At 46.3% G+C, this 21,806-nt stretch overlaps 1 protein-coding gene across 2 annotated transcripts; it reads left to right on the top strand.

Annotated features, from left to right (window-relative positions):
- Positions 1-318: 318 nt before the first annotated feature.
- APOOL (apolipoprotein O like) lies at positions 319-14,023 on the top strand. 2 transcript variants are annotated; one of them, XM_073589898.1, is made up of 9 exons: positions 319-472; positions 6,124-6,228; positions 6,334-6,453; positions 6,862-6,916; positions 9,108-9,206; positions 9,911-10,002; positions 10,196-10,312; positions 12,517-12,652; positions 13,799-14,023. In XM_073589898.1, the coding sequence occupies exons 1-9, from the start codon at positions 461-463 to the stop codon at positions 13,894-13,896; spliced, it is 834 nt and encodes a 277-aa protein (XP_073445999.1). In that variant the 5' UTR covers positions 319-460; the 3' UTR covers positions 13,897-14,023. The 2 variants fall into 2 exon arrangements, with proteins under 2 accessions (XP_073445999.1, XP_073446001.1); XM_073589900.1 differs by lacking the exon at positions 13,799-14,023 and adding an exon at positions 12,923-13,379.
- Positions 14,024-21,806: the final 7,783 nt, after the last annotated feature.

Here is a 21,806-nt window from a genome sequence, read left to right as displayed (position 1 = left end):
GTGCACTGACGGCATGAGGAGCTTGAGACGTCCCGGGAGTGTGCAGTGACGGTGTGAGGTGTTGGAGACGTCCCAATATTTTCGTTATCTCTGATTATAACGGATCAGGTAGATGAAAAATCGCACTGAACGCACAAAAGGCCATGGATGGCCGGACTCTGATGTGCGTGCGTTCTCTGTGATCAGCCCTCCTAGGCTCAGACTGACATAACTGCGGCCATGAGCAACATCCGAGGAGCGAATAATCCAGAACATACAGCAAATAGTTAACGCGGGGTACCGGACTGGTGACACAACCTCTGCTGTCAGCGGCCACTAATCCCGCCTCCTGCCGTGAGTGACAGCTCAACCCGGTGACGTCATCAGTCGGCGTCGCGCTGACAGGAGATTTGGTCCGTGCTGCTTTCCGTACTGACCTGTCTCCGACCCCGTGCGCAGGAGGAAGAGGGGAGGGGGGCCCATGGTGTCCAAGGTGAGTGTAGGAACCTAGACAGACTGTGCAGCCGGGGGCGGGAATGCTGGGATTTGTAGTTCCGTCACTGTAATATCATTGTGGTGTGTATATCTCACCTCTACAGACAGTTACAGTACAGTGGAGATACTTCATAGACCCATGTGAAGTGTATAGTTCAGAGCTCTCACCCCATCATGCAGTGCGGCTGTCACTGCTCTCCTCACATTACAGCACCAAGGAGAAGTGATGGAGATCACAAGACGAAGACGGCACGGATCTGCGGGAGATGGAATCAACAGGATCACGACCTCTGGATTCATCCAGTCCTGAGTCTGAGCTTTGTGCAGAAATCTTGGCACCTCCGGCCTTGGCTGCCATCGCTGAGGTCAATGGTCGCCTGAGAAAGGAAATCATCATGATCAGCTGCCAGCAGCTCCTGTGTGATCACGGACCATTGACCCCCGATGTACTCGATGGAGACAAGTTAGGTTCCGCTGCCGGCAGCTCCTGTGTGATCACTGGCCAATAACCCCCTATGTCAGTGATTGTGAACCTTTCTGAAACTGAGTGCCCAAACTGCAACCTAAAACCCAATTATTTATGACGAAGTGCTGACATGTGCCAAATGCCCCATCATGATCCCCTTCATGTAGAAATATGCCCATCATGATCCCCTTCATGTAGAATTTTGCCCCATCATGATCCCCTTCATGTAGAAATATGCCCCATCATGATCCCCTTCATGTAGAAATATGCCCCATCATGATCCCCTTCATGTAGCAATATGTCCCATCATGATCCCCTTCATGTAGCAATATGCCCCATCATGATCCCCCTTCATGTAGCAATATGCCCCATCGTGATCCCCCTTCATGTAGCAATATGCCCCATCGTGATCCCCCTTCATGTAGCAATATGCCCCATCGTGATCCCCCTTCATGTAGCAATATGCCCCATCGTGATCCCCCTTCATGTAGCAATATGCCCCATCGTGATCCCCCTTCATGTAGCAATATGCCCCATCGTGATCCCCCTTCATGTAGCAATATGCCCCATCGTGATCCCCCTTCATGTAGCAATATGCCCCATCGTGATCCCCCTTCATGTAGCAATATGCCCCATCGTGATCCCCCTTCATGTAGCAATATGCCCCATCGTGATCCCCCTTCATGTAGCAATATGCCCCATCGTGATCCCCCTTCATGTAGCAATATGCCCCATCGTGATCCCCCTTCATGTAGCAATATGCCCCATCGTGATCCCCCTTCATGTAGCAATATGCCCCATCGTGATCCCCCTTCATGTAGCAATATGCCCCATCGTGATCCCCCTTCATGTAGCAATATGCCCCATCGTGATCCCCCTTCATGTAGCAATATGCCCCATCGTGATCCCCCTTCATGTAGCAATATGCCCCATCGTGATCCCCCTTCATGTAGCAATATGCCCCATCGTGATCCCCCTTCATGTAGCAATATGCCCCATCGTGATCCCCCTTCATGTAGCAATATGCCCCATCGTGATCCCCCTTCATGTAGCAATATGCCCCATCGTGATCCCCCTTCATGTAGCAATATGCCCCATCGTGATCCCCCTTCATGTAGCAATATGCCCCATCGTGATCCCCCTTCATGTAGCAATATGCCCCATCGTGATCCCCCTTCATGTAGCAATATGCCCCATCGTGATCCCCCTTCATGTAGCAATATGCCCCATCGTGATCCCCCTTCATGTAGCAATATGCCCCATCGTGATCCCCCTTCATGTAGCAATATGCCCCATCGTGATCCCCCTTCATGTAGCAATATGCCCCATCGTGATCCCCCTTCATGTAGCAATATGCCCCATCGTGATCCCCCTTCATGTAGCAATATGCCCCATCGTGATCCCCCTTCATGTAGCAATATGCCCCATCGTGATCCCCCTTCATGTAGCAATATGCCCCATCGTGATCCCCCTTCATGTAGCAATATGCCCCATCGTGATCCCCCTTCATGTAGCAATATGCCCCATCGTGATCCCCCTTCATGTAGCAATATGCCCCATCGTGATCCCCCTTCATGTAGCAATATGCCCCATCGTGATCCCCCTTCATGTAGCAATATGCCCCATCGTGATCCCCCTTCATGTAGCAATATGCCCCATCGTGATCCCCCTTCATGTAGCAATATGCCCCATCGTGATCCCCCTTCATGTAGCAATATGCCCCATCGTGATCCCCCTTCATGTAGCAATATGCCCCATCGTGATCCCCCTTCATGTAGCAATATGCCCCATCGTGATCCCCCTTCATGTAGCAATATGCCCCATCGTGATCCCCCTTCATGTAGCAATATGCCCCATCGTGATCCCCCTTCATGTAGCAATATGCCCCATCGTGATCCCCCTTCATGTAGCAATATGCCCCATCGTGATCCCCCTTCATGTAGCAATATGCCCCATCGTGATCCCCCTTCATGTAGCAATATGCCCCATCGTGATCCCCCTTCATGTAGCAATATGCCCCATCGTGATCCCCCTTCATGTAGCAATATGCCCCATCGTGATCCCCCTTCATGTAGCAATATGCCCCATCGTGATCCCCCTTCATGTAGCAATATGCCCCATCGTGATCCCCCTTCATGTAGCAATATGCCCCATCGTGATCCCCCTTCATGTAGCAATATGCCCCATCGTGATCCCCTTCATGTAGCAATATGCCCCATCGTGATCCCCTTCATGTAGAAATATGCCCCATCGTGATCCCCTTCATGTAGCAATATGCCCCATCGTGATCCCCTTCATGTAGAAATTGTCCATTCCACCACCTCCATCATTTCCTCCCCATCATTGTCCCTCCCCCATTATTGGCCCTCTTCCCATCACCCCCATTATTGGCCCTCTCCCCATCACTGGCCATCTCCCCATCAATGGCCCCCTCCCCATCACTCGCCATTTCCCCATCACTCCCATCATTTGCCCTCTCCACATCATTGACAAACACACACCACACCCACACACCACAGCGGCCACACTCACCACACACTCGCCTCTCCGCGCGCCGGCAGCTTCCTCGGCTCTCACTTCCTCTCACACATTGAGAGGTGCGGCCACGCCACTCAATGTGTGAGAAGCAGGAAGCTGCAGCTCCGGATCAGTGAGGCGAGGCCGCGTGCCCTAGGTTCGCCATCACTGCCCTATTTGCTCAATGGAGACAAGTTAGGAAGCGCTGCCAGCAGCTCCTGTGTAATCTTTGACCAGTGACATCCCCGATGTGCTCGATGGAGACGCTGCTGGCAGCTCCTGTGTGATTGTAAGGAGGACCGCAATGCGGGCACCTGTACTGCGCCGGTCCGTAACTGTCGAGGCTGCGCCCCAGGTTGTCCGAGGGGAAAGAATAGGGAACCAGACAGATCTTTTCACCCGGAAGCAGGGGACATTGGTAAACAGAAAAGCCCGCCTAGCCACAGGCAGTTTTCCGCTGGCGGTGACAGAGCAGGTGTGCACGCAGCTTGCTCCGCTTACCGTGCAGCAGCACCGCAACGTACCGCGGGCGACTTCACACGAGCACGCCACTGAGACCAGCAGCAGAGGAACGTCCGTGGGCTCCGTTAAACTGAATGCCTCCATGCCAGGAGCACTAACAGTGGTGCGGCTATCTCTCCAAAGTGTCCCAGTAGCCAGTTTTCAGCAAAACACCCGGCCGCATGATGAAGTTCAGCAAAACACCCGGCCACATGATGAAGATCAGGGGTCAGTTCTCCAAGATATTTGGAACAACCTCCTGAAGAGATCTTACACTGTGTGCAAGTGCTGAGAAGATGTGATGGAGGCAGATGGGAACTGCTAAAAATATACTAGTAACGCTTCTATGTATGAAGCTTCTTACTCTGCTGCATTTGTTATGCACCTTCGTGTGTGTGTGTATATATATATATATATATCTATACAGTCATGGCCAAAAGTATTGACACCCCTGCAATTCTGTCAGATAATATTCAGTTTCTTCCTGAAAATGATTGCAAACACAAATTCTTTGGTATTATTATCTTCATTTAATTTGTCTTAAATGAAAAAACACAAAAGAGAATGAAGCAAAAAGCAAAACATTGATCATTTTACACAAAACTCCAAAAATGGGCCGGACAAAAGTATTGGCACCCTCAGCCTAATACTTGGTTGCACAACCTTTAGCCAAAATAACTGCGACCAACCGCTTCCGGTAACCATCAATGAGTTTCTTACAATGCTCTGCTGGAATTTTAGACCATTCTTCTTTGGCAAACTGCTCCAGGTCCCTGATATTTGAAGGGTGCCTTCTCCAAACTGCCATTTTTAGATTTCTCCACAGGTGTTCTATGGGATTCAGGTCTGGACTCATTGCTGGCCACCTTAGAAGTCTCCAGTGCTTTCTCTCAAACCATTTTCTAGTGCTTTTTGAAGTGTGTTTTGGGTTATTGTCCTGCTGGAAGACCCATGACCTCTGAGGGAGACCCAGCTTTCTCACACTGGTCCCTAAATTATGCTGCAAAATTTGTTGGTAGTCTTCTGACTTCATAATGCCATACACACGGTCAAGCAGTCCAGTGCCAGAGGCAGCAAATCAACCCCAAAACATCAGGGAACCGCCGCCATGTTTGACTGTAGGGACCGTGTACTTTTCTTTGAATGCCTCTTTTTTCTCCTGTAAACTCTATGTTGATGCTTTTTCCCTAAAAGCTCTACTTTTGTCTCATCTGACCAGAGAACATTCTTCCAAAATGTTTTAGGCTTTTTCAGGTAAGTTTTGGCAAACTCCAGCCTGGCTTTTTATTGTCTCGGGGTAAGATGTGGAGTCTTCCTGGGTCTCCTACCATACAGTCCCTTTTCATTCAGATGCCGACGGATAGTACGGGTTGACACCGTTGTACCCTCGGACTGCAGGGCAGCTTGAACTTGTTTGGATGTTAGTCGAGGTTCTTTATCCAACATCCGCACAATCTTGCGTTGAAATCTCTTGTCAATTTTTCTTTTCCGGCCACATCTAGGGAGGTTAGCCACAGTGCCATGGGCTTTAAACTTCTTGATGACACTGCACACGGTAGACACAGGAACATTCAGGTCTTTGGAGATGGACTTGTAGCCTTGAGATTGCTCATGCTTCCTCACAATTTGGTTTCTCAAGTCCTCAGACTGTTCTTTGGTCTTCTTTCTTTTCTCCATGCTCAATGTGGTACACACAAGGACACAGGACAGAGGTTGAGTCAACTTTAATCCATGTCAACTGGCTGCAAGTGTGATTTAGTTATTGCCAACACCTGTTAGGTGCCACAGGTAAGTTACAGGTGCTGTTAATTACACAAATTAGAGAAGCATCACATGATTTTTCGAACAGTGCCAATACTTTTGTTCACCCTCTTTGTTATGTTTGGTGTGGAATTATATCCAATTTGGCTTTAGGACAATTCCTTTTGTGTTTTTTCATTTAAGACAAATTAATTGAAGATAATAATACCAAAGAATTTGTGTTTGCAATCATTTTCAGGAAGAAACTGAGTATTATCTGACAGAATTGCAGGGGTGTCAATACTTTTGGCCATGACTGTGTATATATATATATATATATATATATATATAAAATCACACTCGTCTCTGCTGTACCCCTTATTATGGAAGATTTCTGTTCTGTTAACCCTTTTTCTTCCATCCAGATGTTGAAGGTGGCCGCGGTACCAGTGGGGTTGGTCGTCTCCTCCTATGGCCTTTATGCAGTGTCTGACCGAGAGGCTAAAGGTGATCGTGTGAACCCCCGCCAGGTAACCAGGGTACAGCGTCAGCCATGGTGGGGGGGAGCAGATCTGCTGTTATTCGTTTACACAGTGTTGCCTCCGCTCATCAACCTGACCGCTCTTTTTTTTCAGTTGTCAGTTTACGCCATTCCTCCACAAGATTCCAGATTTATTGAAGCATCGCCGGGCCGAGTACAGTGCGTGTTCTCTGCTTTACGGAAAACAGTGTGGCCTGCGGTGACTTGGACTCAGGTAAGTTATGGAGCAGTGTGTCCTTTTAAATGATCTATCGTGCAAAAAAATAAAAACATTAAAAAAATATATTAAAAATTATACTTGCCTTATGGATTTCCCACAGTTTTTCTCACAGAACTACCTTGGTGCTGTGTCATTCTGTGTTGCTTTTGAGCCTGCAGCTGATCACTGGCTGAAGTAGTGATGACCTGGTTATTGCTGCTGCCGTGATTGGCTGCAGGCTGTGATTAGGCCTAGCATATAAAATTATGATGTAAGTGCTTCTCCTGTACTGAATTTTTCTGATTTTACTTACTTATCCTGTAATAACCTTTCGTTGTTTGCCAATATGGTGACTGTCATATATCCGGGCGGGGGAGGAGGCCTGAATGCTCTGGTTACGTTATATTGCTCTGCTTCCTTCAGAATGCCTGCATCTCAGTCTGGAATGGAGTAGAAGAAACCATACAGTTTGGAAAAGGTAAGTTCCCGGCAGCAGATTCCCACTGTGCTTCACTCGCTGTTTTCTGCACATTTTCTCCACTGAATGTAATAATGGTGAAGAATCTGATGGAAACCTATTGGAACAGTTTTAATCATTTTCATTCATATGCAAATGAGATGGTAAGTGCTCTGGGCATGGTGAAGCACTTGTCAAGCTTCCACCTCCCAAGGTTGTTACCCTGCCCAGCACCAACCTGTTTGAGCCATCAATGAAACTCGTCAAGCTAAAGAGGCGCAAAACAACTTTGGGGAGGGGGGCTCCTTAAGTGGTTTTTCCCACTCAGAGCACTTAATGCATCATTTATGTATGAAAGAAAATGCTAATTACTCAGAAATGCAGCAATAGATGCACAATTTAAGGGTCATGACGGATTTACATTTTTAAGACATGCATGCCCATACATATGGTTTGTGGGGGGGGTTTCTTACCGACAGGTTTCCTTTGAATACATGTGTAATAAATATAGTTCTTGTGATTGGGTTTCATTCAAAATGTTGCTCCTTTTACCTTCTGCAGCTGCTCTGTGGCACTATCTTATTGCTGACTGCAGAATGAGGTAACTGAGAATCTGTCAGTCAGTTCACCCTGACAGGCTGGCCAGGGAATTTGTACCTATTTTGTTTTTTTCTGAGCTTCTGTTAGCTGATGTATGACAATATCAGCATTGAATATCCAAGGAAATAGAGTCTCTAAAAGCAAAATGTCACAAAAGTATGCTCCAGATGACTTCATCCTTTGTGTATGGGGGCTTCCAAACACTGATATTGGGGTAGTGCAGGATCAAGCAGTTGGATTTTCAGGGAAGAGGAGTGGAGCGGTAGCTTTCTTCTCTCCCTTTTGGAAACTCGTGAATACACAGCCTTGCACTGATGTGTATGGGGAAGTTTAGAGAGGCAGAGGTCGAACCTCTATCTCGTTTATGTAGAGGCCAAATCCTGGACTGTTCCAGCAGAATCGCGACATAACTGCGTGTAGACAAGGCAACTGTTAGGCGGATTCATAACTGGCTTAGTGATCGGACCCAAAGAGTGGTCGTAAATGGCTGCACATCCAGTTGGAAGAATGTCTCAAGTGGGGTACCACAGGGCTCTGTCCTGGGCCCTGTATTGTTCAACATCTTTATCAATGATTTAGATGAAGGAATTGAGGGTAAACTGATTAAATTTGCTGATGACACAAAGCTAGGAGGGATAGCTAATACTAGAGAAGAGAGAGAGAAGATTCAAAAAGATATAAATAAACTGGAGAAGTGGGCAGCAACTAACAGAATGGTTTTTAACAGGGAAAAATGCAAAGTACTACATCTGGGCAATAAAAATGAAAAAAGCATATACAGAATGGGAGGAATAGTGCTAAGCAACAGCACATGTGAAAGAGACTTGGGTATACTAATAGATCACAGACTGAACATGAGCCAACAGTGTGATGCAGCAGCAAAAAAGGTAAATGCAATTCTAGGATGTATTAACAGAAGCATACAGTCTAGATCACGTGAAGCCATTATTGCCCTCTACTCCTCCTTGGTCAGACCTCATCTGGAATATTGTGTCCAGTTTTGGGCACCACATCTTAAAAAAGACATCAACAAACTGGAGCAAGTTCGAGCGACCTAAATGGAGACCGGTCTGCAAACCCTGTCTTATGAGGAAAGGTTGCAGGATTTGGGAGTGTTTAGCTTGCAGAAGAGAAGACTGAGAGGAGACTTAATAGCTGTCTACAAATATCTCAAGGGCTGTCACATTGTAGAAGGATCAACTTTATTCTCATTTGCACAAGGAATGACTAGAAGCAATGGGATGAAACTGAATGGGAGGAGACACAGATTAGATATTAGAAAAATCTTTTTGACAGAGTGATCAATGAGTGGAACAGGCTGCCACGAGAAGTGGTGAGTTCTCCTTCAATAGAAGTCTTCAAACAGAGGCTGGACAGACATCTGTCTGGGATGGTTTAGCGAATCCTGCTTTGAGCAGGGGGTTGGACACGATAACCCAGGAGGTCCCTTCCAACTCTACGATTCTATGATTCTAGATTATTCGTTCATTCATGCACGTGACATCTATAGATGGATGCAGCTACTCACAGACTGGACATCATGTAAGAAGCGTTATCGACTACCCTCCTATGAAATCACTAACGCTATTATTTTCCATCTCCCCCTTTCTAGATAGTTACATTTACCTGAAGAATCCGCCCCCAGAGTTTCTTCCACGAGTGGGGATAATCTCAGTCAGTGGATTGGCCGGATTGGTGTTGGCAAGGAAAGGTGAGCTCTGGCTGCACAATGTCATGTATTCCTATAAAGGGGATATAGGAGATCGTGGGTGTGCTTAATAACGTAACATGCTGCAGTGAGGGATGTAATGGCGCAGGGAGGGAAAAAAATATGCATGTCTAAAGTGTTCACCCCAGGTAGGAAAGCAATGATAGAAGTGGGGGCAGCCACATTGCTTTCCACCTAGCTTTCTCCAAAACCTAATAGGTTACTAACGTACATTTAATGGAGGCCAGATGTGAGGGTAAGGGGATGTCCACGTTCACAATTCACTGGCCAACACACTTGAGCTTGGAAGAACCCCGTCGTCCATATTTACGTCATGTCACAGCCCTCCACCGATCCTTGGGTGCAGTGATCACATCTCGTCTACAGCATGTTCTCATGCCACCAATCATTGGGCTCAGTGGTCATGGCACAAGACAACTGAGACCAGTGATTGCCTGCAGCGGTCATGTGCTAAGTATTACACTGAGCCTAGTGAATATCTGGCTGTCCATTAATTGAATGTGCCCTCTGATGCCCCAGTATTTGGGATGTGGGACTATGCGTCATCGAACCAGACAATCAATTGTTAATCCTAGAAACTTGTTACATTATATCTTTTATGAGTCGTATCAACGTCACAAAGTATCATGAATATAAATTAAATTGACCTTTGTGCCCTATCTCGCCCTCTGCCCCTCATTTTATAGGCTCCAGGCTGAAGAAGCTCGTGTACCCAGCGGGTCTGGCTGCCCTTGGCGCGTGCGTCTGTTATCCCGCACACGCAGTTATTTTTGCCAAGGTAAAGATGTTGTCATCCTCGGTGTGTATTTAGCACATGTTGGACACAGAGGGGGGGTTGTGCTAGGACTGGTAATCCTGACATAAGAGAATTCAGCACATTTAAGATCTCTGCTTGCTGTCAGTCAATAGTGAGATACATTGTAGCAGATATGATTTTATTTCCGTCTTGACGCCTGCTTGCGATTCCTCAGGTATCCGGTAAGAAGTTATACAGCGCTGGTCATCGGACGTATGATGGCGTGAGCTCTTTGTGGAGGACGAAACCTCAGAATGAAGTAACTGTGCCAGTCCAATCAGAGGACACAAAGGTAAATGGAGCATTAAAGGAGCCGTCCACTGTTGGAGGTACTTTTTTATTGCCATATTTTTTGGACTATAAGACACACCAGACCATAAGACGCACCTAGGTTTTAGAGGAAGAAATTAGAAAAAAAAATTGAAGCAAAAAATGTGGTAAATTCTGTACTAATATCCCCTATTTTGGTATATATGGTCCCCTCATCCGCATCCTGGCATACATGGCCCCCTCATCCCTATCCTGGTATACATGACCCTCTCATCCATATATTGATATGCATGGTCTCCTCATCCCCATTCTGGTACCATGGTCTCCTCATCCCCATCCTGGTATGCATGGTCTCATTCCCATCCTGGTATGCATGGTCTCCTCATCCCCATCCTGGTATGCATTGTCCACTCATCCCCACCCTGGTATGCATGCCCCCCTCATCCCCATCCTGGTATTCATGGTCCCCTCATCCCCATCCTGGTATTCATGGTCCCCTCATCCCCATCCTGGTATTCATGGTCCCCTCATCCCCATCCTGGTATTCATGGTCCCCTCATCCCTATCCTGGTATGCATGGCCCCCTCATCCCTATCCTGATATGCATGGCTTCTCATCCCTATCCTGGTATGCATGGCCTCCTCATCCCTATCCTGGTATGCATGGCCTCCTCATCACTATCCTGGTATGCATGGCCTCCTCATACCTATGCTGGTATGCATGGTCCCCTCATCCCCATCCTGGTATACATGGTCTCCTCATTCCCATCCTGGTATGCATGGGCTCCTCATCCCCATTCTAGTATTCATGGCCCCCTCATCCCCATCCTGGTAAACATGGCCCACTCGTCCCCATCGTGGTATGCATGGCCCACTCGTCCCCATCGTGGTATGCATGGCCCACTCGTCCCCATCGTGGTATGCATGGCCCACTCGTCCCCATCGTGGTATGCATGGCCCCATCTGAAAAACATAAACCATGCTACTTACTTTCCCTGTGTTCCCTCGGAGCGTCTGGTTCCGGTGCCAGCAGCTACTTTATGCTTGTAAGCAGCGCATGGCAGTGACGTCATGCGCTGCTTACAAGCCAAGGTCAGCTGTCGGAATACTCACTGCTCTCCATGCCGGAACTATGTGCGTGAGAGCCGTGAGTATTCATTGCTCTTTAATAGCGCCCACAGTGTCTGATGTTTCTGTTTAATAGCACGCTTTTAGCCACAGCCGCCATCTTCTTGCAGCTGGCTGGCGATCACGGGTGCCCGCTACTAAAGGGAATGAATATTCACTGCATTCCACTCTTATGGGAGTGGAGAGCAGTGAATTTGCTTTGCCTTAAGTAGTGGCAAACGCGACCGCTCAGCAGCTGCAGGAAACAGGCGGCTGTGGCTAACAGCGTGTCCGCTATTAAACAGAAATGAATATTCACTGCTTTCCACTCCCATGGGCGTGGAATGCATTGAATATTCATTTCTCTTTAGCAGCGGGCACAGGAGTTAGCCGCAGCAGCCACTCCTGTCTCTGTGACCTGCTGTTCCTCCACACCACAGCCAGAGCAGATGTAGCCAGACTAAAAGAAGCACCCTCATTTTCCTCCATATTTTTGGAGGCAAAAAGTGTGTCTTATAGTCCGAAAAATACAGTAAATGTATTTATTTATTTGAGGCTCAAAATAAGATTTGCAACTGGGTTTCATTTAAAAATGTTGCACCATTTAACTTCTATAGCCTCTGTGTCGCACCGTTTATTGCTGTCTGCAGAATTGTTAACTGAGGATCCGTCAGCGAGCTCATTCTGCCGGGAGAAATGGTAACCCGTTTATCTGTCTTTTTCTGAGCTCCCCTCAGCTGATTTATGGCCATAGACCACATTGAAGTTGAATGTGCAGCAAAACAAAGAGCCTACAAGAACAAAACTGTGAAAAAGTTTTAATGAAACCAAATTGTAAAAATTGTTAGCCCTAATAACATAAGTGGAGGGGAGGAGTCACCAAAGGTGGACACCCCCTTGAAGGGCAGGTGTACACTATACACTGATCTTAAACTTTTGCAGCTAATTGCACAGTGAGTCCTTTTTAGGATTTGCCCCCTTGTAGTTCCGTGGTGTTAATTTGTGGCCTTTTACCCCAGAATCTGAAGCGATCGTGGACATGGCGCAGAGTTTACCACCTGCAGCTCGCTCAGTATTGCTCAGCCTGTACTGATCCGAATATTGCTCCCATTCCTGACAGGAGGTTCTGAGAGAAGAGGACCGCGGTACAGCAGAGTCCTCCGCAGAGCACCATGAAGCGACCAGCTCACCGGCACTGCCGAACTCATCATTACCTTTAGATCCAGCAGAACCCAGTGCCACGAGTGTTCCCACAGGTAAATTTACCACCACCGCCTGCATAAGATGAGCCGATTATCGGCTTGTGTAAACCTCAGCTGACTTACCAGCAAAACGCTTGTTCTTTAGGTGATTGGATCAATCATGGTGGCATTAAAGCAATCGCTATAGCCACCATGTGCATTACCGACTGCGATGATGATCTGTGTGCATTAATCTGCTTGTATGTAGCCGTACGCCATGGACCTGCAAGCATCCCAAGCTCCTCTTTTCGTTTGTTTCCTTGTTGTGACTTGATGCCATGCCAGAACCATAAATGAACAGAGGAGCCAGGATGCCAGCAGGTTGGAGACGTTTTACAGGGCTCTGGTGCCTGTGAACGCTGACAACTGACTTCGTCAAAATACCAGGTTTGTGAATAATAGTGATCAAAACAAAAAAAATTCCCAGCCCAGGGAATCCTAGATGTTCCTGTTGGTATCCCTAAATGAGTACCCTACCTGGCCTCAGAGGTTGTCACCCCCTCTCAGCGATGCCTGGCCCTAGCACAACATTAATAGGCCCCTTTTTTAAATTCTCAATGTTGCTAATAAAATAAATCCAGGGACCACTAGTAATTAATTTCAGTATACATCAGGGCTGTGTATTCGGTAAGCCAAACCTCCGACTCCTCCAAAATGGGTACCGACTCCACAGCCCTGGTATACACATGAATTCTCAGTTTAGTGTGAACAATTGTTTCGGTGAATATTGTTCTCTTTGCCAAGTTTCTGGAAAATAACCTTTTTTTTTTTTTTTTTTTTTTTTTTTTTGAAGAATGTGATGTAATGATATACCACAAGACAAAAAAAAGGAACGTGAAATAAAACCAGCACATGACAGATCAGGCCCTGGGCTATTAAATAGTTGCAGAAAAGTTTTTGCTCTCACTGCAGTGACAAAATAATATTTTTTTACTAAAAAGTTCAATTTTTTTGCTAAGTGGCAAAAAAAAACACATTCTATAAATTTTGTCACTTTTTTTTGGGCATTCTATACATTACACTAACCACAAAATGGGGTCCCTAACAAATCCAAATTGTCTCATAGAACACATGTCGATGAGAACATAAAAAATAACATAATAAGGGTAGGTAGATGGCATCCTTAAAGGTTTAATTTCCCACAATCACCTCCTATTACAGAGCAGGCAAAGGACGTGAAGTTTCAACCTCCACCAGAACTTGTGGACCACGGACAGTCCAACCCGGAGGATGTGGATCTGTACAGCACCAGAACTTGACGAGGACGTCACCTCCAGCTCTGGAGTGCGAGGCTTCTCTTACGATTTTATGAACTTTATTAACCCTCCACACTCAGGTGCCTCACTTTGTCACGTTTCTTAAAATAAATGGGAGATGTGTTCCACATGTGATGAAGTCCGGTCCTGTTCATTACTTTTGATCCTGGGAAGATCTTAGGTGAAAATGTAGCTTCTTGCTGGGACTTCAAAAGTGTAAATGGGTCACTTAAACAAAGTTGGTGGACAGCCCAGAGGTGATATTCCCAGACCTGCTGCTGGGCAGTCCTACAACTCCTGCGTCAGACTGGCTGACGCTTTATCTCTGAGTCATGGAGGCTACTGGAGAGGAGAACAAGATGGAGGTGATGCTAGTAAGTAAAGAGGCTTATGAGTCCTCAGACTTTCCAGTGCTAGTGGATTTTAGAGTTCGTTTTACTAGCGTCCTGTTGATATGTCCATCCACCCGGGGTGACCTCGCGGCTGTTATTTCTGTTCTTGTGTCTTTAATGGGCTGAGACCGATTTCCATCAGATGATCGTCCCCTCCTGCCAATATCCGCGTACAGACACCCTTTTTTTCTAACATGTTTGGTGGGTTTTAGGCTCCTACGGTGCAGATTTGCAGCGCTGCGGCCTGGTCGTCTCCACAGATTTTCCTTCATCCCTCTCAGTTGGACATGTCTGATCTCTCCTTTGAAGGAAAGTCCTTCACTCTGCGGTCCGAACCCGGTTCTGACGTGTTGTTTTCCGTCGGTGTCATGGAATGTCGCTTATAATGGAAAATGACTACACGAATCAAGGACCTGTCTCTGGGCGTTCAGTCTCCTTTTTATTTCCAGATTCACTGTCACAATTAACAGAAACAAAACGCTCTGCATGTGTAATGGCTGTGGAGTTACAGACACCCTGTGCCCATCTGGCAGTCGTGGCTGCAGATGCGTCTTCTTATTACCGGCACCAGGATCGGGCTCAATCTGCCATCTGCTTCAGGTTGTCCTGAGAGAATCTGAAGAGGTGCCAGCCGTCCTCCTCCGTTAAGTCAGCAGCGCCTCTCCTCTTGTAGAACTGGATGGAGGCCGCATTCGAAGACAAAACCAGAAAGTCGATGTCACTGCAGCGTTGTCCTATGGCCTCCTACTGACAGACAGGAGTAACAAGAACTGTAACTGCACCTCCAAACATCATGTGATGGGTTATACCATAGTCTCCATTACATTACTTATCCTATATTTTACTCCAGAGCTTCACTCGCTATTCTGCTGGTGCAGTCACTGTGTGCATACATTACATTACTGATCCTGTACTTATCCTGTGTTACCTCCTGTATTATATTCCAGAGCAGCAATCACTATTCTACTGGTACAGTCACTGTGTACATACATTACTGATCCTGAGTTACATCCTGTATTATACCCCAGAGCTACACTCACTATTCTGCTGGTGCAGTCACTGTGTACATACATTACTGATCCTGTACTAATCCTGAGTTACATCCTGTATTATACCCCAGAGCTGCACTCACTATTCTGCTGGTGCAGTCACTGTGTACATACATTACTGATCCTGAGTTACATCCGGTATACTCCAGAGCTGCATTCACTATTCTGCTGGTGCAGTCACTGTGTACATATATTACAATACTGATCCTGAGTTACCTCCTGTATTATACTCCAGAGCTGCATTCACTATTGTGCTGGTGCAGTCACTGTGTACATATATTACATTACTGAGCCTGAGTTACCTCCTGTATTATACTCCAGAGCTGCATTCACTATTCTGCTGGTGCAGTCACTGTGTACATATATTACATTACTGAGCCTGATTTACCTCCTGTATTATACTCCAGAGCTGCACTCCCTATTCTGCTGGTGCAGTCACTGTACATACATTACATTACTGATCCTGAGTTACCTCCTGCATTATACTCCAGAGCTGCACTCACTATTCTGGTGATGCAGTCACTGTACATACATTACATTACTGATCCTGTACTGATCCTGAGTTACATCCTGTATTATACTCCAGAGCTGCACTCACTATTCTGCTGGTGCAGTCGCTATGTACATACATTACATTACTGATCCTGAGTTACCTCCTGTATTATACTCCAGAGCTGCACTCACTATTCTGCTGATGCAGTCACCGTGTACATACATTACATTACTGATCCTGATTTACCTCCTGTATTATGCTCCAGAGCTGCACTCACTATTCTGCAGTTTCAGAACTGAAATTTTCCCAGCAACCCCTGCTTGTCCAGCATTTGCTCTGCTCATCTATTCCAGGCTCCATAGAGCCAGCTGGTGTCCGTGTTGTGTATAAGTAAGTGCACCCACCTGACTTATCCTCTTTAGTATTTCTGATCCGATCCCCATACCTGTGGAGAAGCATAGATGTAGCGTGTGATACAGGATGAGGCACCGGGTGGTCGTACGGTAACAGGACTGGGCAGGAGAAGGTCTCACCTCGATGCGGCTCCTTCACGTAGAATTCCTCTAGATGAAGTGATTTTCCGGTCCATGGGTCATACGTGAAATAATACATGGCGAATCCGACTTTTGCGCTGCCTGTAAGGAGACCTCTATGAAGTACAGATTATATGGGTGGCATCGCTGTGCTCTGCCCACACGGCCCCACTTACCCTCGCTGCACCCGTTCTTCGGCACCTCCGCTATTAGGCAGTGGTAATAAGGGTGTGCTCCAAAGCCGTCTTCTAGTAAATCTAGTAAAGGAAAGGGGGACAGGACTATAAGGGGGATGTCCACAGGAGATGCGATGTGTGAGGATAAAATCCGCATCAGATTCTGCTCCGGATCTCGCTTTCTGCATGGCAACAGTTGAAATCCACTGCGAAAATCGGTAGTGGATTTAAAAAGATTGAATGATAGCAAATCTGATTTTTCAGGAATCGAAATATATCTGTAATATTCTTAAAGTGTGTTTTTTCTTTTCTAACCTTGCTGTAGGGCGCTTAATCGCTTCTCCAATGTCATACTCGGGTTGGGGCTTTTTACTTTTCTGCATTTTCACCTCCCTTAAAGCTGAGCACACATGAGACCTCTCACCAGCCCGGCTGCCTGCATCTGAACCACTGCTTTCTCCTCCTGGCCATTGGAAGGAAGATCATGTGAGCCGAGCTGTACTGAGCATGTGTGGCCAAAGGCCATCTGCACATGCTCAGTCTACATTATAGGTCAGAGGCTCCCGATGCTGGACACTTGTCCGCGTGTATTTCATTGGGTGAGTGGTGAATCCATAATGGAGACCCTGGACTATGCATTCATCAGAATAGTCACTATTAGACAACCCCTTTAAATCTGTACTGCAGGTCCTGGTGAAATTCACAGAGTATCTATTGCATTAGAATGTATCCAAATCCTGGAAACGGTTACATTGTATCTGTCTCATCACAACATCCACTTTATCCTGACGGGGCGACAGATACATGGATACATTGTATCACTTCACAGGTCATTAGTAACCTCTCATGTCGTCCTCTCACCTTTCTCCGTTAATTCCACAGCGTCCAACATGTTCTCATAATCCGCAAGTTCCTATAAAATAAGCATATTGCACATTTTATCACAATGCTCCTAGGAGCACAAAGTATTTCCGCATAAACGTGCCCTGCTCAGTTCAATCATGGGGTCATGTTAGTGAGGACCATATTTTCACTTTTTGGGATTAAACGAGACATAGTCCATGTCTGGTGTTGAATAGGGCTGACTGCAGTACCAGACCCAACCATGGATGAAAGTGGCGCTGTTTCCTGCAGAGAACAATCAGATCCTTTTATCTTTTCACTTATGACCTTTTTAACTATATGATGGGAGGCAGTTGATTGTGAATGCTGACTGTATAGAGATGTATGTATGGTTGTGCTTGTCTTAATGCTTTAATGCCCAGTGGACCCCAAGGGCTCTCACTTTGATCATCTGCAGCAGCTCAGGACAGTCGTCCGGTTTGGCATTTCGAATGGTAAATGTGGCCTTTTCTGCACCATTGTGACAGGTGCCGCCCTCCTCTTTCCTCTGAGAATGGTCTTTGCTAGGACCTGGACATGGACTGCATGACTTCGGGAAGCTGTGATTCTCCATCTTGCGGCTTCTGATCTTGAGCCGTCGTCCAGATGTTGTCTCCACGGTCCTGCCCTCTGACACTTTACATCATTAATGGAGACCGGAATTGTCAGGATATCCAGAACCTGATTATGACATAAGCGACAACTCACAATGGAGGCTGCGTCACACCAGGCATGAATGTTGCCACCATTGGCTCATAATGGGTTGAGCACTCAACTCTGTTGAGGGAAAAACTGCAGTAAAAGTGAAAATAGTTTTGTCCAGGTACTGGAATGTCAAATTCTCGGAGTCCAGGTACATTCATGGCCGAAATTGTTGGCACCCTTTGAAATAGTTCCAGAAAATGAAGTATTTCTCCCAGATAATTATTGCGATTACACGTTTTTTATACACATGTTTATTTTCTTGGAACAACACAAAAAAACTGGAAAAAAGGCAAACTGGACATAATTTCACATAAAATCCTAAAAATGGCCTGGACAAAATTGTTGGCACCTTTCCAAAAATGTGAGTAAATAACTTTCAAGCATGTAATGTTCATTCACACTCACCTGTGACAAGTAACAAGTGTGAGCAATATGGAAATAACACCTGAAACCAAGTAAAAAGGGCTGAAGTTCACTCAATCCTTGCATCGTGTGACTCTGTGTCACACTAAGCATGGAGAATAGAAAGTGGAGAAGAGAACTGTCTGAGGATTTGAGAACCAACATTGTTGAAAAATATCAACAATCTCAAGGTTATAAGTCCATCTCTTGATGTTCTTTTATACACGGTGTGTAAGATAATCAAGAAGTTTACAACCGATCGCATTGTAGCTAATCTCCCTGGACACGGACGGCAGAGAGAAATTGATGAAGGATTGTAAGGCAGGATATTTCTTATGTGGGATAAACAGCCTCAATCAAGGGCCAAAGAAATTCAAGCTGTCCTGAAGGCTCAGGGTGCATCAGTGTCAGCACAAAATGATCTGTCCACATGTGAATGAAATGAAATGCTATTGTAGGAGAACCACGAGGACCCCACTGCTGCTTGACTGCAGTTTGCCAAAATGTACAGTATGTGAGTAAGCCAAAATCCTACTAGAAAAGCATCTCGTGGATGAGACCAAGATAGAGCTTTTGGTAAAGCGCATCATTCTACTATTTTCTGAAAACAGAATGAGGCCTACAAAGAAAATAACAGCACCTACAGTCAAATATAGTGAAGGGTCAAAGATGTTTTGGGGTTGTTTTGCTGCCTCTGGCACTTGGTGCCTTGACTGTGTGCATGGCATCGTGAAATCTGAAGATTACGAAAGGATTTTGGGTGGCAGTGTAGTGCCCAGTGTCAGAAAGCTGGGTTTGCGTTCTAGGTCATAGGTCTTCCAGTAGGACAATGACCCCAAAGACACTTCAATAGGGACCCAGGAATGGATGGAAACATAGTGCTGGAGAGGTATTAAGTGGCAGCAATGGGTCTGTATCTAAATCCCAGTGATCACCTGTGGAGAGAACTCAAAATTGCTGTTGGGAGAAGGCGAAATATGAGAGTGGGAGCAGTTTGTGAGAAGAGTCATCCAAAATTCCAGCTGAGAAGTGCAAAAAGCTTGTGGATGGTTATAGGAAGCGATTGATTGCAGTTATTTGTTCCAAAGTGCAACTACGTATTAACCCCTTCCCGACCAGTGACACAGCGTATGCGTCATGAGTCAGTGCCAATCCGACCAATGACGCATACGCTGTGTCATGAGTTTAAAGCCCCCCTGCGGGTCGGGTGACCGGGGTCAATGAAAGGTCACCCGACCCGCAGATACAGGGGGCTTTGGACTTCACCACGGGGGGGGGTGGCTTCGCCCCCACGTGGCTACGATCGCGCTGATTGGCTGTTAAAAGTGAGACGGCCAATCAGAGCGATAGTAATATTTCATCAATGAAATTTGATGAAATATTACAAACCAGTCATGGCAGATGCTGCAGTAGCACCGGACATGGCTGGTGACACGGATCCGACCCCCCCCCCCCACCGACTGGAGGCGCCGATCGGCTGCCGCCACCGACTGACGGCACCAATGGGCAGCCGCCGTCATAATCTGCCCCCCCTCCCCTTCCCTCTGCTCCCGCCACCTTCCGATCCCCCCTTACCCTCCACAGTGCCTCCGACGTCCCTCTTGCCGTCCTGGGGTCCCGCCGTCTTGGAAAATGGGGGCGCATGCGCAGTGCTCCCGCTCAGTCTGCAACGCTGCAGATTCATTAATTTATTTTGATCACTGTGATAAACTCTCACAGTGATCAAAATAAAAAAAAGTAAATCACCGCCCCCCTTATCACCCCCATATGTAGGGACAAATAATAAAATAAAGAAAATATTTTTATTTTTCCATTAGAGTTAGGGCTAGGTTTAGGGTTATAATTAGGGTTAGGGTTGGAATTAGGGTTAGAATTAGGGTTAGGGTTGGAATTAGGGTTAAAGTTAGGGGTGGGTTAGGCTTGTGGTTAGGGTTAGGGTTGGGATAAGGGTTAGGGTTGTGGCTAGGGTTATGATTAGGGTTGGGATTAGGGTTAGGGGTGTGTTGGGGTTAGGTTTCCAAAATGGGGTCATTTGTGGGGGAGCTCCAAAGTTTAGGCACACAGGGGCTCTCCAAACACTACATGGTGTCCGCTAACGATTGGAGCTAATTTTCCGTTCAAAAAGTCAAATGACACTCCTTCCCTTCTGAGCCCTGCCGTGCACCCAAACAGTAGTTCCCCCCACATATGGGGTACCAGCGTACTCAGTACAAACTGGACATCAACTTTTGGGGTTTATTTTATCCTGTTACCCTTGGGAAAATAAAAAATAGCGGGCTAAAAAATCATTTTTGAGGAAAAAAAAAATTATTTTCAGGGCTCTGCGTTATAAACTTCTGTGAAGCACTTGGGGGTTCAAAGTGCTCACTACACATCTAGATAAGCTCCTTGGGGGGGTCTAGTTTCCAAAATGGTGTCACTTGTGGGGGGTTTCTACTGTTTAGGCACATCAGGGGCTCTGCAAATGCAACATGACGCCCGCAGAACATTTAATCAAAGTCTGCATTCCAAAATGGCGTTCCTCCCTTCTGAGCTCTCCCATGCTTCCAAACAGTGATTCCCCCCCACATATGGGGTATCGGTGTACTCAGGACAAATTGCACAACAACTTTTGTGGTCCAAATTCTCCTGTCAGCCTTGTGAAAATAAAAAATAGTGGGCTAAAAAATCATTTTTGAGGAAAAAAAATTATTTATTTTCACTGCTCTGCGTTATAAACTTCTTTGAAGCACTTGGGGGTTCAAAGTGCTCATGACACATCTAGATAAGTTCCTTCGGGGATCTAGTTTCCAAAGTGGGGTCATTTGTGGGGGAGCTCCAATGTTTAGGCGCACAGGGGCTCTCCAAATGAGACATGATGTCCGCTAACGATTGGAGCTAATTTTCCATTCAAAAAGTCAAATGGCGCTCCTTCCCTTCCGGGCCCTGCTGTGCACCCAAACAGTGGTTTATGACCACATATGAGGCATCAGTGTACTCAGGAGAAATTGCCCAACAAATTTTAGGATCCATTTTATCCTGTTGTCCATGTGAAAATGAAAAAACAGAGGCTAAAAGAAAATTTTTGTGAAAAAAAGTACTTTTTTTTTTTACGGCTCAATTTGTGAAGCACCTGGGGGTTCAAAGTGCTCATTATGCATCTAGATAAGTTCCTTGGAGGGTCTAGTTTCCAAAATGGGGTCACTTGTGGGGGAGCTCCAATGTTTAGGCACACAGGGGCTCTCCAAACGCGACATGGCCACCGCTAAATATTCCAGCATATTTTCCATTCAAAAAGTCAA

Source organism: Dendrobates tinctorius, unplaced genomic scaffold, assembly GCF_039654945.1.
Source record: "Dendrobates tinctorius isolate UK_male_01 unplaced genomic scaffold, ASM3965494v1 ptg000114l, whole genome shotgun sequence".
Taxonomy (NCBI): Eukaryota; Metazoa; Chordata; class Amphibia; order Anura; family Dendrobatidae; genus Dendrobates; species Dendrobates tinctorius.
Note: the sequence above shows the minus strand (reverse complement) of the source record. Positions and strands in the feature narration are given on the sequence as shown.

What these genes read in the sequence shown, in the direction of transcription:
- APOOL (XM_073589898.1), top strand. An exon ending in ATTGGTGTTGGCAAGGAAAG is followed by an intron (nt 9,207 to 9,910) that starts GTGAGCTCTGGC and finishes CTCATTTTATAG; the next exon opens with GCTCCAGGCTGAAGAAGCTC. An exon ending in ACGCAGTTATTTTTGCCAAG is followed by an intron (nt 10,003 to 10,195) that starts GTAAAGATGTTG and finishes GCGATTCCTCAG; the next exon opens with GTATCCGGTAAGAAGTTATA.